This window comes from Anomalospiza imberbis, chromosome 2, assembly GCF_031753505.1.
Source record: "Anomalospiza imberbis isolate Cuckoo-Finch-1a 21T00152 chromosome 2, ASM3175350v1, whole genome shotgun sequence".
Classification (NCBI taxonomy): domain Eukaryota; kingdom Metazoa; phylum Chordata; class Aves; order Passeriformes; family Viduidae; genus Anomalospiza; species Anomalospiza imberbis.
This window is the reverse complement of record NC_089682.1, coordinates 74,721,029-74,736,679: the sequence shown is the minus strand read 5'-3', so window position 1 is coordinate 74,736,679 and position 15,651 is coordinate 74,721,029. Positions and strand designations below refer to the sequence as shown.

Genomic DNA, 15,651 nt, shown 5'->3' with positions numbered 1-15,651 from the left:
CGCGCGTGGCATCCGAGGTGTGGCGGGTCCTGGTGCGGTCCCTGCGGCGGGGGGAAGCGGGGCCACCGCCCCACGGCCACCCCGTTGTCCCCGCCCGGCCCGCTCCATCACCGCCCTGCAGCCCCGCACGCAGATTTCCGTCACGGAGGGGCGTGAGCTTCGAGCTTTGTGATCGCTGTGTTTTGGTGTTGGGTCTCATGCTGCCCCGCCCCGCCGTCCCCCCGCCCATGGCTGAGCGCATAAATCGGCGGGCGGGCGCGGGCGGGGGCGTGCGCGGGGCGGGCTCGCAGCAGTCTCGGGCGTGGGCGGGCGCGGAGCCGCCGCCTCTCGCGGGTTCCGTTAGGTGCGGCGGGCGGCCGTTCGCTGGCAGTCGGGCCCCGGGAGCCACCGACCATGGACACCAAGAAGGTAGGGAGGCGAACGCGGGATCCTCCTCGCCCTCTTTCTCCCCGCTGCGGCCGCCGCTCGGGTCCCCGGGCGCTTCGGCGGGGGGATGCGGCCGGCGTTCGCCTACGGCTCGCCCTGGGGATGGAGGGTCCCGGCAGGGCCGCTGGCCGTCCTGTGGCGGCTCTGTCTGTGGAGGGGGGACGGGGGACCGCGCAGTTTAGGAGCGATTGTCGCAGGTCGCGCGATCGATTTTGGTTTCGTGCGCGTGGCCTGATGATGCATTTGATGCTCTCCGCGTTGTAGGCTATTGATCACGAGGTTTGTTTCGCTGGCGGCGACGCACTCGCTTGGTCCCAGGGTTTAGGATGCTAAGCGGGGGACTGATGTTGAGGGCACTTTTTTAGGTGGTGGCAATATGACTTATAAAGTCATTTTTAAATTTCAAGAAGGGGGCAGAGCATGTCCTTCCTCTCCTTCTCATATGGAAAGCAGGGGATATTTGTCGGTATCTGCCCGTCTGCAGCAGAGAGTGAGTTGTGCAGCAGTGGAGTGAGCTCATGACTGCGTGTATTTGAACGTACGAAGGGGGACCAGCACATACCCAGCTGGACCTGCGGTGGGATGCCGGGGAATTACACGGGAGCAGCCAGAATTGGAGAAGGCCGGGCCTCTTATCGCCATATTGATGGGATATGGGGGCAGTGTGAGAGGATGAGGCAGAGGACAGGAGAGCGTCTGGTCAAGGTCGTTCAGAGAAGCGGGGAGAGGCCACTCCTGCCGGGCTCAACAAGTTGTACAGCTCTGGGGTTGGAGGCAGTGAAGGAGGGGAGCTGGTGAGGAGCATCTCCTAAAAATGAATGCTGCCGACGCCTGTGGTCGGAGGGAGGGGTAGCGGTTTGAATTCCGTGCTGGTGTACAGACCTCAGCCTTGGGCCTTTGGATAGAGTGGGTGTAGCTGCACTATTTCTGAGCTCCCTGTTTGCCTTTTGGGAAGCGAGGCACTTGCAGCACTAACAAATGATCCATACATTAGATCACAGTCTGGCTCACTGGAGGGGATGGGTCATGCCATGTGATGTCTAGGTAGTGGGAGGCTGGGCAGGAGACGAATAGCAAGCAACAGCCGGGAGAAGGAAGTATGAAACTGGGTAGAACAACTAACCCTGTAGCTCATTCATGTACCATGGAAGTGAGGTACTTGTGGTGCGACCTTGTGGTGCCTGCAGCACCCAGAAGGAAAAGGCCAGCTGTGGTCACCGCAAGCCATGACAAGGCACAGTCCTGGGGGAAAGGTGCTCCTGTGTGAGCCATGTGGAGAGCTGGGGTTTGTCTGCAGCTTTGCCATACCTGCTGGCTAGAGATGACCTGGCCTGGAGTCCCAAAACTGCTTAGATGCTTTGAAAGAGCTGTGTCCTTGTGGTTCTGTGCCAAGTTTCCTTGAGATAAAAATGAGGGTGCCAGGGGGAATGCCTGGACTGCCTAGGCTGTGTTCAGTTGTGAATGCTACCTCCGTGCTCATCTACCCCCTGTCCACTTTGTCTCCACCACTGATCTGGGCAGGAGGATATATACATGATGTAGGTCGGTGGAGGAAACCATCCCTGAGAGTCCTTTCCCCAAATTCTGTTTATTGAGGCAGAACTGGTCGTGTCTGAGGATTGTTCAGGCCAGAAGCACATTCGTGCTGGGCTTGAAAGACTGGTGGAGGTGGAACGAGCACTGACAGAAGGTTATTGTCAAAAACTTTGGGCACTTTTGAGAGCCACTACTCCTGGCGCTGAGCTAGAGAGTGAGAGACTGGAAGAGCTGTACTAGGCCCCACCTAGTAGTTTACTCTGCCAGGCTTAAGTACAATAATTGGAAAGTCTTGGAAAAGGAACTGTTAATATTTTTGGAAAAGCTTCCAAACCTCCTGAGAAGGGAAGGAACACAATCTTTCCAAATTTCAACTCGGGCAGTGGCTGGCTAAGTGCCAACTCCTGAGTCACCTGCCCGCCCCCCCCCCCCCCCCCCCCCCCACTCGGAGCTGGCTTAAATGCCACAAGCTTTAAAAATGAATAAAATGTCAGATGCTTTTCGCTGACACTTCAATTTCTCAGTCTGTGGGACTTCTGAGGTTGGACCTTTAAGCTTTCCCTATGGCTCTGAGGGCTCAGTTGTTTTAATTTTAATTTAATGGAGATTCAGGTCTACTGAAACTTCAGGGAGTGTGCTTCATTTAAGATACCAACTATTGCCACAGCTTAAAGAAAAATAGACGGGGAGCTTGGTAGCAACTGCTGCCGCCTCTTGAGGCACGCTGCTGTGCCAGTGCCCTGGGGCAGGGTTGGGAAGCCCTAGCCTGGGAAAAACAAGCCTGTTGCCGAAGAGAGTGCTGTTGTAACTGTTGTGAGTGACTGCCAGCGTAGCTCATGGGCAGATCTGAGACTCAATTTATGGGAACTTGTCGGCTGGCTCAGGGAAGAAGTTAGACCCTTCTTTCATGACATGCCGGAGATCAGCAAAGCTTCTGTAAAGCAGATCAACCCAAAATAACAGCCACTAATGCAGGCAGTGTATTCATTACTAATGAGCTGAGAATAGTTGCTGAAGGTCAGGCGATAATAAAGGGGAGGCCCTGACAAGCCCTCCTACTTGTAGCCACAGAACTTTTCCTGCTGTGCAGTTGCATCTCCCTTTCCAGGGAGGGGGATCCAAGGGATGCAACTGGTACTCACCCTTGCTGGATAACAGCCCATTCCCTGCCCTCAGAGCACTTGCACTTGTCACCTATGAGCTGCAGCTGCTGTTTATGCTGAAGAGAAGCTGAAGTTGTGTAGAAAGCCGAATTAACTAAATAATTGTTCCCTCTCTTCCCACAGAAAATCACAGCGCCTCTTGTCTATGCTGTTTGCATTGCTGCCATTGGATCTCTCCAGTTTGGGTACAACACTGGTGTAATTAATGCACCTGAGAAGGTGAGATGAATGAGCTGGGGAGGTGGGATGGGTGAGGGGCTGATGGGAAGACAATGATGTAGAAAGGAGAGGGGCTGTCTCCCAAGCACCCAGTAATTTGGCTTTGGTCTATGAAGTCAGTAAGGCATTTAAAACCCCTGTTCAAATACAACATTGAACAGGAAGAACAAAGTTTTGGGGAAGGGAGAGAGCAAACAGGGGTTAATTCTCATAATTAGGAGCACAGGAAGGGCAGGAGGGCTCTGCCATATGTGGTGTGTGGAGGAATGTGAGCTGCCTCAGTTTTGAGTCAGAATAAACCAACCATTGCAGAAGGAATGTAGAGAGCAGTGTGCAGAAAACAGTTAAGGGTTGGTAGGAATTACAGCTGCCCTAATTTAGTTTATTTCAAGTTTATTTTACTTGTTTATTCATTCCTTGTGTTAAGTATATATTCAATGCTTGTAAAAGGGTTGTGACTTGGACATTTGACCAAATAATCCTATGACTGTAGCCTAAGAAGCAAGAGGTGAAGAAAATGAGAGATGTGGTATTCATGTAACTTTAAGATGGTTCCTGTCAAGAACTGAGTCACGAATACCACATCCACCCTGTCTCCGGGAAGAGATGTTCACGACCGGCTGGGGGATGGGGTCAGTCCTCCCTAGCTCATGTCCTGCTGCCATCTGCTGGGGGCAGGTACTCTGTCCCCCTGCCCCCCCAGCCCATGCCACAATTTATCTCACTAGCTAAGAGGATGCCTGGGAAATCAGCAACGTGGCCCTGTCACATCCCCCGGGATGGCATTATGTAAAATATAAACGATTTTTCAGGCTTACTTCAATGAAGCCTTGTGTGTCTCCAGCTATTTCTATACCAGAAATCCTATCCCTGCTGTCAGTGTTTTGGTATTGCCAGAAATGTTCCCATCCACTCACTGGTCATGTTTTCATGTTCCCTTTCATTCCCAACTGTCTCCCGCCTCCTCCCAAGAACCACCAGTGACTCACATCATCTGAAATATTCAGAAGATAAGCCTGTTTTCCTTAATAAACACTGCTGTCCTGTGGGTACCCTGCCTGCCCCTCCACTCAGTGAAGCTCTCTCCCTCATCATACTGAGCAACTTCTCAGTGAAAGCTCCTCCTTCTGTGCCCTTGTCTTCCCCTTGTCTAACTTGCTGCTGCCCTTTTGGGTCTCTCTATGTTTTCATGGCAGCAGGAAGCAGAAGGAAGACGGACTTGTTGTAATTCTTACTATCTGATCGCTCTTGCAGATCATCCGGAAGTTTTTCAACAAAACTCTGTCAGAAAGGAGTGGGAAGGCTGTCTCCCAAGAACTACTCACCTCTCTATGGTCGCTTTCTGTGGCCATCTTCTCAGTAGGAGGCATGATTGGCTCCTTCTCAGTCAGTCTGTTTGTAAACAGATTTGGCAGGTAAGTAGGGAAAAGGGGGATGCAAGCTGTTGGGGAACTTTTCCCTTTACAAAGGAGCGTTGGGAGGAAGAGGGCAGAGGTGGGAAGAGATGTCTGGGGAGGAAGCCAAAAGAAGGATTGCAGGCCAAGGCAGGATCTAAATGGGAATTATTCCATTCTCTTCCCACCCCTGAGATGAAAGATCATGGGCAGGTTTACCTTTACCCCCGTCCCGATGATTTTCCTGCTGTATTGCCAGTTTAAGCTCAGTCTTGACATCTTTACCCTGGCAGGAGGAACTCCATGCTGCTGGTGAATGTCTTGGCTTTTACTGGTGGCCTTCTCATGGCCTTCTCTAAGGCAGCAAAGGCAGTGGAGATGTTGATTATTGGCCGCTTTGTTATTGGTGCCTTCTGTGGCCTCTGCACCGGCTTTGTGCCCATGTACATCAGCGAGGTCTCACCCACCAGCGTTCGCGGAGCCTTTGGCACCCTCAACCAGCTGGGCATTGTTGTGGGCATCCTGGTGGCTCAGGTAGGCCTGGTACACCTGATCCTGCCCTCAGGTGGGGGAAGGAGGGCTGGGGAAGGGCGAGGAGGGCTTTACTTGCCATGAGGTGCAGAGTGCGGATCCTGTCATACTGGGGTGGGGGTAAGGAATTGAAGTGTTTGAAATCGCTCTTATTTCTCTTCTATTCTCGGTGTAGATATTTGGACTGGAGGCAATCATGGGCACTGAAGGACTTTGGCCAATGCTTTTGGGGTTCACAGTCCTCCCAGCAATTGTGCAGTGTATAGGTCTTCTGTTCTGCCCTGAAAGCCCCCGCTTCTTATTGATCAACAAGATGGAGGAGGAGAAAGCCCAAGCAGGTAAGAACTCATCTCAGAGGGGCAGGGCAGTGTTCTGGCTCCCAGCCTGCACTGAACTTGAGTGGGAGGCCAGGACTGATCCTGGTGCCTGTGGTGAATTTGGGTGTGACTCCCGGAGGGCATCAGGCCTGGCCTACCTTCCCATCCTTTAGGTTGCACCAGTGCCAGGAAGCATGAGAAACCTGGCATCCCAACAGGCTCCAGGTGGGATCAAGATGTGAGGAGTGGCACCTAGCCTGGTGGGATGTAGCAGGACCAGCTGCTGCCACTCTGCCAGCTCCTCCTGAAAGGCAGGAAATAACTGGCATTTAACAGTGAGCTTGGAGGGCTGGGGTCAGCTCTGGCAAAAGCATGAACAGAATTTCAGGATCAAACATAAGCTTGGAGATCAATCAACATGAACAGGACCTGGGCCTGGTTTCTGTGCTGTTCACAGGACCCTGACCCCTAGGTTGAAAAGAAGAGCAAGGCTGCCAGCAGAGGTTTGGCCTTTCCCATGCAGCAGGCCTCAACACTGACTGGGGGTGTTCAGTCTTCCTCCTGTGCCCTCCGTGCAGTAGCAGATGGGACACACACAGCTCCCGTGGCCAGTAGGTGCGTGTCTCATACCTGACTTCTTTGTATTCTTCCTTCCAGTTCTCCAGAAGCTCCGTGGTGATCGAGATGTGTCTCAAGACATCCAGGAGATGAAAGAAGAAAGTGCTAAAATGTCCCAGGAAAAGAAAGCAACTGTGCCAGAGCTCTTCCGTTCTCCAAACTACCGCCAAGCCATTATCATCGCCATCATGCTGCAGCTCTCCCAGCAGCTCTCAGGCATCAATGCTGTGAGTTATCTTGCTGTCCCATCTTCTGGGCCTCCCTTATCTTTGGCTAAACTTGCACTTGTTACTGGTGTGAAGACAACTCTAAGTCCCAAAACATCTTTGTGCCTTGACTGGCGGTCACTGTTTTGTCATCTGGCAAAGATGCTAAGATGTAAAGTGGATATTATGGCTTTCACTTTCCCCACATGTACCCTGGCCTTGCACCAAGAGAATGAACCTTGACTGGAAGCATGCTGTTTTATAGCGTGGAGTGCTGCTTAGAATCTCCCTGCTGGATGTGCAAGCAGTTAGGCAGAGGATGAGGGACATGCTCTCAAACATGGAATTGTGACTGTGTCCAACTTTCTGTTCTCTTCACAGGTATTCTATTATTCCACGGGGATTTTTGAAAGAGCTGGTATCACACAGCCTATCTATGCCACCATTGGAGCTGGTGTGGTAAACACAGTCTTCACTGTGGTGTCGGTGAGTGGAACAGGGCTGTGTCTGCCTGGGCGTGCCCCTGGCAGATGGGACTACAGACAAGTAGCCAGGTGGTGGCAAAGCACTTGGCTATGCACTGACCTGTGGGAACAAAGACCAGAGCGCATGAAAGGCATGGTGGGAGGTGAGGTGGGCAGAAAGAGATGTTGTTGTTATCTTAGATGAAAGAGAAGGGGGAAAAGGAGTGCATGTGGGGAAAAGAGTGATGAGAGAAAGCAGTAGCAAGAACCAGAGTGGAAGAACTTGTGCTGACAGTGGAACAGCCTGGTGACCTGCACTGAGATCACCATGGTCTCTGAGGTTTACAGGCAGATGAGGAAGAGGTGCAGGAGATAGTAAGCAAGGAAGTCTGTCCTGCTTTTGCTGCCAAAGTAATGGACTTTTTTCCTTCTGCCTTCTCCTTTCCAGCTGTTCCTGGTGGAGCGTGCAGGGCGCCGGACCCTCCATTTAGTTGGTTTGGCTGGCATGGCTGTCTGTGCTGCTATTATGACTGTAGCTTTAGCTCTGAAGGTGAGTGATCAGTGTTATTGTCCAGGCTGACCCCAGCAGGAACCTATAAGAAAACACATCTGCTTTGCTCTGCAATGCTGCCCTGTAGGCAGGTAGAGCCAGGGCTATAGCCAAGTGTGCAATGGAGAAAGCAATTTTATAACTCTGGGAATTGCTACAGTGTTTGCAGTGCAGCTGAGAAAGTTGTGGCACTGGAGATGGCATTATGCTGATCATATTTTGTTCCCTTGCAGGACATTGTGGACTGGATCAGATACATCAGCATTGTTGCCACTTTTGGCTTTGTGGCTCTTTTTGAGATTGGCCCTGGCCCTATCCCGTGGTTCATTGTGGCAGAGCTCTTCAGCCAGGGCCCACGACCTGCAGCCATGGCAGTGGCTGGTTGTTCCAACTGGACCTCCAATTTCTTGGTGGGAATGCTCTTCCCCTATGCAGAGGTAAGTCCTAGTTTATAAAGCACTGTGAGAGCACTGCAGCATTGGATTAGGTGTCCAGAAAAGTAGTAGAATCTGCATATTTGAAGACTTTGACACATGACTATATGACTTCTAAAAACTCACCCTCTCCTGGAAGTTGTCCCTGCTTTGAGAAGAAGGCTGGTGAGTCTTCCAGAGGTCTGAGTCAGTGTATGATTGTTACTGGAGGCTGTTGCTTACCTTATATTCTGCTGTCTTAACTGGTTGCAGCTTACAAATATTTGGAAGAGCCATCTTAGTTAGCACATCAGGGCTTTTGCTTTAAAAGCATCAATTTTGATCACCCTCAGGAAGATTAGAGACCTTTAGAAGCCCATAGGAATGTGATTTCAATTTTAAAAATGCTGTGATGAGAAAAAAGTCAGCAAGGGCACTGTTGAAGAAAGGTGTTGGAATTTTAACCTTTCAACAGCAAATGACCTTACGTGTAATTTCAAAAATAAAACCTTTTGTCTTTGTCCTCCCTGCAGAAACTATGTGGTTCCTATGTCTTCCTCATCTTCCTTGTTTTCTTGGTCATCTTCTTTGTCTTCACCTTCTTCAAAGTGCCAGAGACCAAGGGCAGGACTTTTGAAGACATCTCTAGGGGCTTTGAAGGACGAGGAGCAAGCAATGACTCGTCACCCCAGAAGACCCCAATGGTGGAGCTGAACAAAACAGCTGCCTAAGATCCATGACACACCTGTTCTTTAACTCGTTCATGCTTAAAGAGTCATTAAAGGAATGAGCAAAGAAAACCATGAGAACTGGGACATTTTTCCCCTCCTCAATTGCTGCTATATTCTTTTCACCCACATGCTCGCCCATTCTGCCAGGCTTGCCAGCATTAAGCAAATCTGATATGGGTGATCTGCCATACTGGAAAGCACCTGGCACTTGCAAAAATAATCTCATCTTTCCTGCTGCAAACATCAGGAGAACAGAGAAGAGCTGACAATATTTTTACTTTTCTCCCATAAAATTGCTGTTTGGGGTTAACATACTTATGCACACAGTGACCATTATGTTTTTGAACCTAATTACTATTTTTGTAGTGAGTTGAAGTTGACCTGCTAAACAAGTCCCCAGCCCTTTGAGTCTACTCTGTGTGCGTGTTTATGGTGTTACACTGGAATTTAGCAAGCTTACCAAAAAGCCATCTTGGTTTTTCCTATCCAGTGTGCACTCTTTCTAGCCTCAGGAAAAAGGGGACCAAGTCACATGCATATTTTTTCCTGCTCTTTTATTTTTTTGTATAGACAGACTGAAAGCGTACTTTTACTTCAGTTTATTTATTTGTATGTCACTCTGTAAATATTTATTTTTTTAATGGTGTACAAAAATGTACAGATAAAGAAATTGGAGACGTTTATGAGAAATAGCTATTCTAACAAAAGATGCTGTAGACTAGAGGTGCAATAAGACTGTAAAGGAGAAATGTACTAAAAAGGAGATGGAGCATTTTAGGTGGCATGTACAGCAGAGCCAATTATGCACATCACCTTGAAGTTATTTGTGCCCTCTGGAAAGAAATGCAAAGAGTTGTATACTTGTGGGAAGAGGTATGTTTCTGCACTAAAATCTCTGTTATTAGGGATTTTTGGTGGCTATTTTAAATAATTGTTCTCAAGTGTTGATGAGTGTGTGATATTGCATCTTACAATGGGTTTTGTTGGATTATGTTTTCAGGCATGGTTTTAAGCATTCTATGGATGATTGAGGGTGGTGATTGCAAACCAGAGGGTAATTTTTCCTGCCTTCTCTTAGTTTTCTTTTTGGCTTCTCTGTTTTAGTCTAGTATGTCATAAATTCTGAAATTTGCAGATTGTCATTCAAAGGGGAGCGCAAGGATAAAAATTATTTTTCAAAGCTGTATTTTCTTAGCAGTTGTTCCTATAAATATTACAGAGGCATAAGAGTAGAGATGCAGGACTAGACACCAGAGCTACTGGAATTTGCTGGTTTAGCAGTGCAAAAGGTTTGTAGTGCTCAGTCCCCTGTTTGGTTGAAGGCCAGATGTTTTTTGCCCCATATATCCTCTCTGGAAGGTCTGCATGATGTTGTGGTGCTCACCAGTGTGCTTTGTAGATGTATACAGCTCTGTTATAGTGCCTCTGTTCAAAGGGATGTGGCAGGCAGTAATTGTTCATCAGTAAATATTGGTCTCCTTGCTTGTCATTCTGCTGGGCAATCGAGTTTGTGTGTCCCCCAGCCTTGCTGCCAAGCTAGCACAGCTCAGGTCAGGCAGGCAAAAAGTTGCACAGAGGGTACACTTGCAGTCAAGGAGAGGGGCAGCTTTAATCACTGCAGCGTTCTGTGACCGGCTCCAGGCCGTGTCTGTCCAGAGCTGCATAAAATATCTAAAGGTAACACAGAGGTATGTCCAATTTAAACTCCTGCTCTTCTGAGATCAAGCTGCAGTTTTTGGATGTGGTCAAACTCAGGTCGACCTGCTGGAATTCATTACTGGATAGCCTAGAAGAGAGGCAGGTCCATGGATTCTGAGGTGGTAAAAGAAAGACTTAGAAAGGTTAGAATGACAGTAAGGCTTGTGTAGCACGGATAGCCCAAGCTTTCTTGCCAACGTAATGTTCCAGAGCAGTTTAGAGAAATTCCCATTGATGTTCAGAGCAGGTTAGAGAAATTCCCATTGATATATTTTCTGGGGGGGTCTGTCTGACATTTTCAGTTAACTAGTGATGACATTTCTACCTTCCCTAATGAGAAACAGTTGCAAAGATCAGTTAAATTTGATGCTGTTAAATGCTTTCTGTGAATAAATTTGAAATGCCCCAGCTTTGCACGATGCAATCATAATACATCCAGTTTTCCCAAGCTTTTTATTTAGGCTTACATTCCAGATATTTATTCTTGGAAGTATTATGTAAGACGTCTCGCCCATTTTTGATATTCTGGCTCAGTTACATAGATTTCTGTGCCCTTCCTTTGACCCTCCAGCACATCCAGACATGATATTTCTATATGGGTATCTGTATGTTAGGAAATTCCCCTCACAGCTGTGCATAAGAGCATTCCATACTTTGCATCAGATGTGTGTTGGCTTGGACCGAAATGTGTAGGCCTTTCTCACATGGTATCTTTCTTATTTTCTTTTTCTGTAGCGGCATTGTGAATATTTTGGATGGATTTTATATGCTTATTAATGTGGTTGTTTCCTGGTTTTGAAATAAAAAATATGAAATTAATATCTGATTTAGATTTTACCTTTATTCTGTAGGTGTTCTCTTATTCTTTTATCACAGACTGGGACTGCACCCTCAAATGTCACCAGCGTCTACCCTGCAACCTTTTTGGGTAGCGGAGCACTGTGGATTTACTGTTTTATCCTACTGGAAGTGATAATTTCACTCAGCCTCTATGCAAATCACCTTTAATTCCCTTTCTACCATTTCTCATCAATTTTTAAACTAAAAATATGTGCTTCTCTGGTTCTTGTTTGCCCAAATCCTTTTTGTTTGTATGCAAATACTTTCCCAGTGTAACAGGAAGGGAGAGGAGAAGTAGCTGGAAGTTATGAATCTTGCCCAGAGCTAAAGAACCTGAGACTTCTGCCCCTGCTCTGTTCCCACTGCACTCCTCACCTTCTCTGCTAGGAGGGAGAAGGAAGACCCCTTACCCCTGTAGCTGATGCTTTCCTCCCATTTGGGATGTGACCTTCATGTCCTCCTGTGAGATTGTACCTGTGTACACTCAGTAGTGGATATTGGAAAGGAGCAGGGTGATGGAGAAAAAACCCACTGCTCCAGGAGCTGATCCCATAGCTCAGGGACTGCAGCATTCTTTGGACCACTCTCAGGTCTCTGGGCTGCTCTCAAAAAATATGTGAACAAAATATCCTTCAGTGGAAGAGGATGGGATTAAGTGAAAGGAAGGAAAAGATGGCAGACCCAAGAGTACATTAGAGCAGGAATATGGCTAATATAACTCCAGTATGCAGCAGGTTGCTCAAAGCCTAAAACAAGGAAAAGATAGGGAACAATGTAAAGTTTGCAAAAGCTCAGCAGAGCAGCGATCCCATGAAGCCTTTCTGAAAGCTGCTGTTGCTGGCTGCTGCGTGTTCCTGGCTCGTGCCTGTGTTTTGCTAAGATTGGTATGCAACCAGCCTTGGAGCTGGGGAGTGCCCTGGGCTAATCTGTCTAGGATTGTTTTTCAATTCTAACTCAACTACAAAAATAAAGCTCAGCCATCCAAACTCATAAACATATCCAGCTCAAACTTAACGGTTAACATTTCAGTTTTCTTGGTCAAAAGTGGAAGCAGAGAACAAAATCATTTGTGGCCAAAGCATGTGATTCACTGAGCATTAAATTAGTCTTTTGTGTAGTGTTTGTGATAAAATTTGGGTTAGGGAACAAGGCTTTGGTTTAGATCTGGTTAGATCTTAAAATTGTAAGGAAGCTTCAAAAGGAAAACCTGTTTCCAATTAAATGGTTTGAATGCAATTTAGTGGTTTGAGGATGGGCTGTTTTACGCTGAAAGTGTTTATCACATCCAAGTGGGCATGTAGGCAGTCCTTGTGGCCACCACAATACCCCACAGAAATGAATCACTGGGGAGTTATTGGAATGAAACTGATGCTGAGTGGACAGGAGAAGAACCCCAAGGGTCCCAAGTGACATCAGCCATGTCAAAGGTTTCAGTGCTGTTTTACAGGCTGGAGCACAATAAAGTGTCACACCATCACTGCCAACATTTGTTGCTTTCTGCTTGTGTTATTTCTGATTAATGTCTTTGCATACCAGCCAAGAACAGCAGTTTATTTCTGTGAGAAGAAATATGGGAAAAAACCTCCAGCAAACAACATTTTATTGGCGGTAGATTTCTCTGCTCCATGTCCAGTGCAAAAATCTTTTTATTTGATTTTCATTTCTGAAAAGAGGACACATTCTAGACAGGTCAGTAACTGGGGCAATATGGGGCAGCTTCTCCCTTGGGAAGTTATCTGGGTGAGAGCACAGGCAGGAGACTGCAGTCTTACCTCCAAGCAAAGTCACTAACCCCTTCCTTCTTTGAGGGTTACTCCAAGAAGGAACATTTGCTAGTTTAGTGGGGGACTGTGCCATCGCTGCTTTCATTTGAGAGAAAAGAAGGTGTGGACACACTGCCAATGTCATTATGATGGGCCACGATGGAGCAGCATCAAGAAGTGACTCACCACAACCTTTTCTCTCACTGTACACCTTGTGAGGAAGGTCCTGCCAGCAGATAAATCAAATGCGCGTTTTGTTGCACAGAAAATTTATGTCTCTTTGGCTTTTTATTTTTTTTCAGACTTCCTGCAGATCAGACCAAGGACACAATTCTAACATTTTCTTCACTTTTAGGAGGACTCTGAAGACATGTGAGATGCTTGCTGGAAAACCTGGGGTCTGGTCTGTCACTTAGTCTGGCTTTGTCTTTACAATGTGAGTTACTAGACAAGAGACAGTTGTCTTCGTAATATGCTGCTGCAAAAAGGCAGCACTCAGGCTGTTGGACAAGGAAAGAATATGGTTTTGTCTCCTAAAATATATATTGCTACCACAACTTAAATGGTGTTACTTGAAAGAATTCCATTTCTGGTGGAGGCAGGCTGTAACTTTTAAAGCAGTTCACTTGCTGTGATATATCTTGTTTCTATGCTATACCTCACTAAATTACAGTGTTTACAAGAACTGTCTCTTCCTTTTCCATAAACTTCAGCAGGCCTGATAGACACATGACTGACCTGCTAAGTCTGTTTTCTGCTTATGTTGCACAACCATTTTCTGTTTAGCAAGAGGTCACATGGATTTGTGTAAGGCAGTCATACTGGTGCACCAGTCACTGTGACATGCGTTGTGGGACCACTGCAGATCCTGTTCTGAACTAAATTGGTCATCCATGTCGTGATCAGCCTGATCAAACAGCACCCTGGTTTCCCATCTCTGGCCTCTGTTTCATCCTGGCTTTCATTCTTCTCCATCATGAACAAATTTGCCTTCCATTAGCAAATTTAATTCTCCATCATTAACAAATTTAGATGTTTATTGCTTCCTTTATATTCCTGTCACCAAATGCCATTGTCACTCAGACTGTATATTATCTTGTTACATTAAATATTTTGGGGTCTGGACTAGCTTTTCCTGCTCTTTGCTCTGCTTATTTCTTGCAAAGTTCTCTCTTCTCTGGTATGGACCAAAACCCACAGTGAAAGTCTTAAGCTAATAGCTCTGCTTTGAGTCCAGTAGAAGACCTAAAATGTCCTCAAGGTTTAGAGGAAAGCCATCAGAATAATTTTCCACTGAGGAAGGCATAAGGATGCAGAACCAGGAGAGGATGAAAGCTAGGAGCAGAGGTGAAGATGTGGAGGGACATGGACACAGCCATGTAGCAGGAGAATGAGGGAAGAGAAAAAAACCCAAAAAATACCCAAGATCTGGAAGGAAGATAAGATGTTTATAAGTATGAAAAGATGGAACAGGATCTAAAAGAGAGAAATATGAACTTTAAAAGAAGCAGGTGAGAGATTGAGGGAGGGAAAGACTGAAGACAACAAAAGCATGGGCCCTTGACCTGCACACAAAATAAAATAAAGCCCAATAGGGCTCCAGAAACTTGTGAGTCACAGGCAAGAGGTCATTGGTTCTTCAGGGAAGGAGAAATAGAGGTGTCACCTCCACCACAAGTCCAGAAGTATCTTTGCAGCTGAAAAAAACAGCTGTGTCAGAGTCACAGTGTTCTTTGCAGTACAACCTCACCTCTTGGTCCACAAAGATTTGGTTCAGTTTGCTTGAAAGACGGCTCTAAAATTGCCTCTTGAGAGCAACAGGCAGGTAAAACTGATGGGCATGCAAGATACAGCTGGCTCAGCTGGACTGAAGCTCTCACAGTGGCAAATCAGGAGCAGCCTGGCCATAAACACAAAGCAGAGGTAGCTTCCTACCTGTGTTTGGTAGTGCAAGACAAGATCCCAACAGAACTGGCCAAGGCCAATGTCAGCAAAGCCCAGTGTGGGCAGACACCGCTGCTGCTGAAACCTGCAGGGGCTTGTCCATCTCAGAAAAACTTATCCATGCAGAAGTGTTGAGAGGAATACTTTTCAGCTTCCTTATTTTGTGCCAGAGACCAAATTTTTATGGAGTGATGGAGCAGCACCACATGACCTTTGTGCTCCTCCTTTTTCTCATTCTGACGCAAGGGTGACATTCACACTGATCATATGTAGTTCACAGGTAATGGTGTGTGTTGTCATGCTCTGGTCACACATGAAAAAAGTTAAAAGCATTGTATTAGTATAAAAGTGTAAGGTTTTGGTGTTTCCAAACACACACACAAAAAAAAAAGAAAACCAAGAAAAACCAAATATAGGGAGAAAAAATAGAAGTGAAGGGAGAGAAACATTTTTCCTTGTGACTGGAAAGTCCACTTCCTGACTGGCTGTGTGTGTGAGAACAGAGCAGCCAAAGGAACAAACACCAGGACTGACTAGAAATTAGGCTTTGGCAAAGATTTAGTGCACAGTGTTGGCTCTTGAAAAGATAGTTTCATTTTTTTTTCCTTGACTGCGACTTAATTTTTATTAACGGGTTTTGTTCTGCTGAAGGCAGGCTCAAAACAAATTAGTGAAACTTTAAAAATCGAGACTGAGGAAATCTAAAGCTCATGGGAAGACGTAAAGGAGTGAATTCTGCAGAGACGGTTGACAGGGAGGGAAGGATGGGACTCATGCCTGGAAATGCTGACAGCTCTTAGGAGCCAGAACCAGCCACTGCAACTTGAACTGGCCAGGC

At 47.0% G+C, this 15,651-nt stretch overlaps 1 protein-coding gene and 1 long non-coding RNA gene across 2 annotated transcripts; both read left to right on the top strand.

The window, feature by feature from the left end:
* Positions 1–269: 269 nt before the first annotated feature.
* On the top strand, positions 270–8,637 carry LOC137469236 (solute carrier family 2, facilitated glucose transporter member 3). The gene is made up of 10 exons (XM_068181778.1): positions 270–408; positions 3,249–3,344; positions 4,599–4,759; positions 5,032–5,272; positions 5,445–5,607; positions 6,244–6,431; positions 6,792–6,896; positions 7,323–7,424; positions 7,658–7,861; positions 8,371–8,637. Exons 1-10 carry the CDS (start codon positions 394–396, stop codon positions 8,566–8,568), a joined length of 1,473 nt encoding a protein of 490 aa, XP_068037879.1. The 5' UTR covers positions 270–393; the 3' UTR covers positions 8,569–8,637.
* A 1,719-nt stretch (positions 8,638–10,356) lies between these two features.
* LOC137469237 (uncharacterized) lies at positions 10,357–10,700 on the top strand. Its single transcript, XR_010996414.1, has 2 exons — positions 10,357–10,480; positions 10,514–10,700. It is a non-coding gene; the product is annotated as an uncharacterized lncRNA (long non-coding RNA).
* Positions 10,701–15,651: the final 4,951 nt, after the last annotated feature.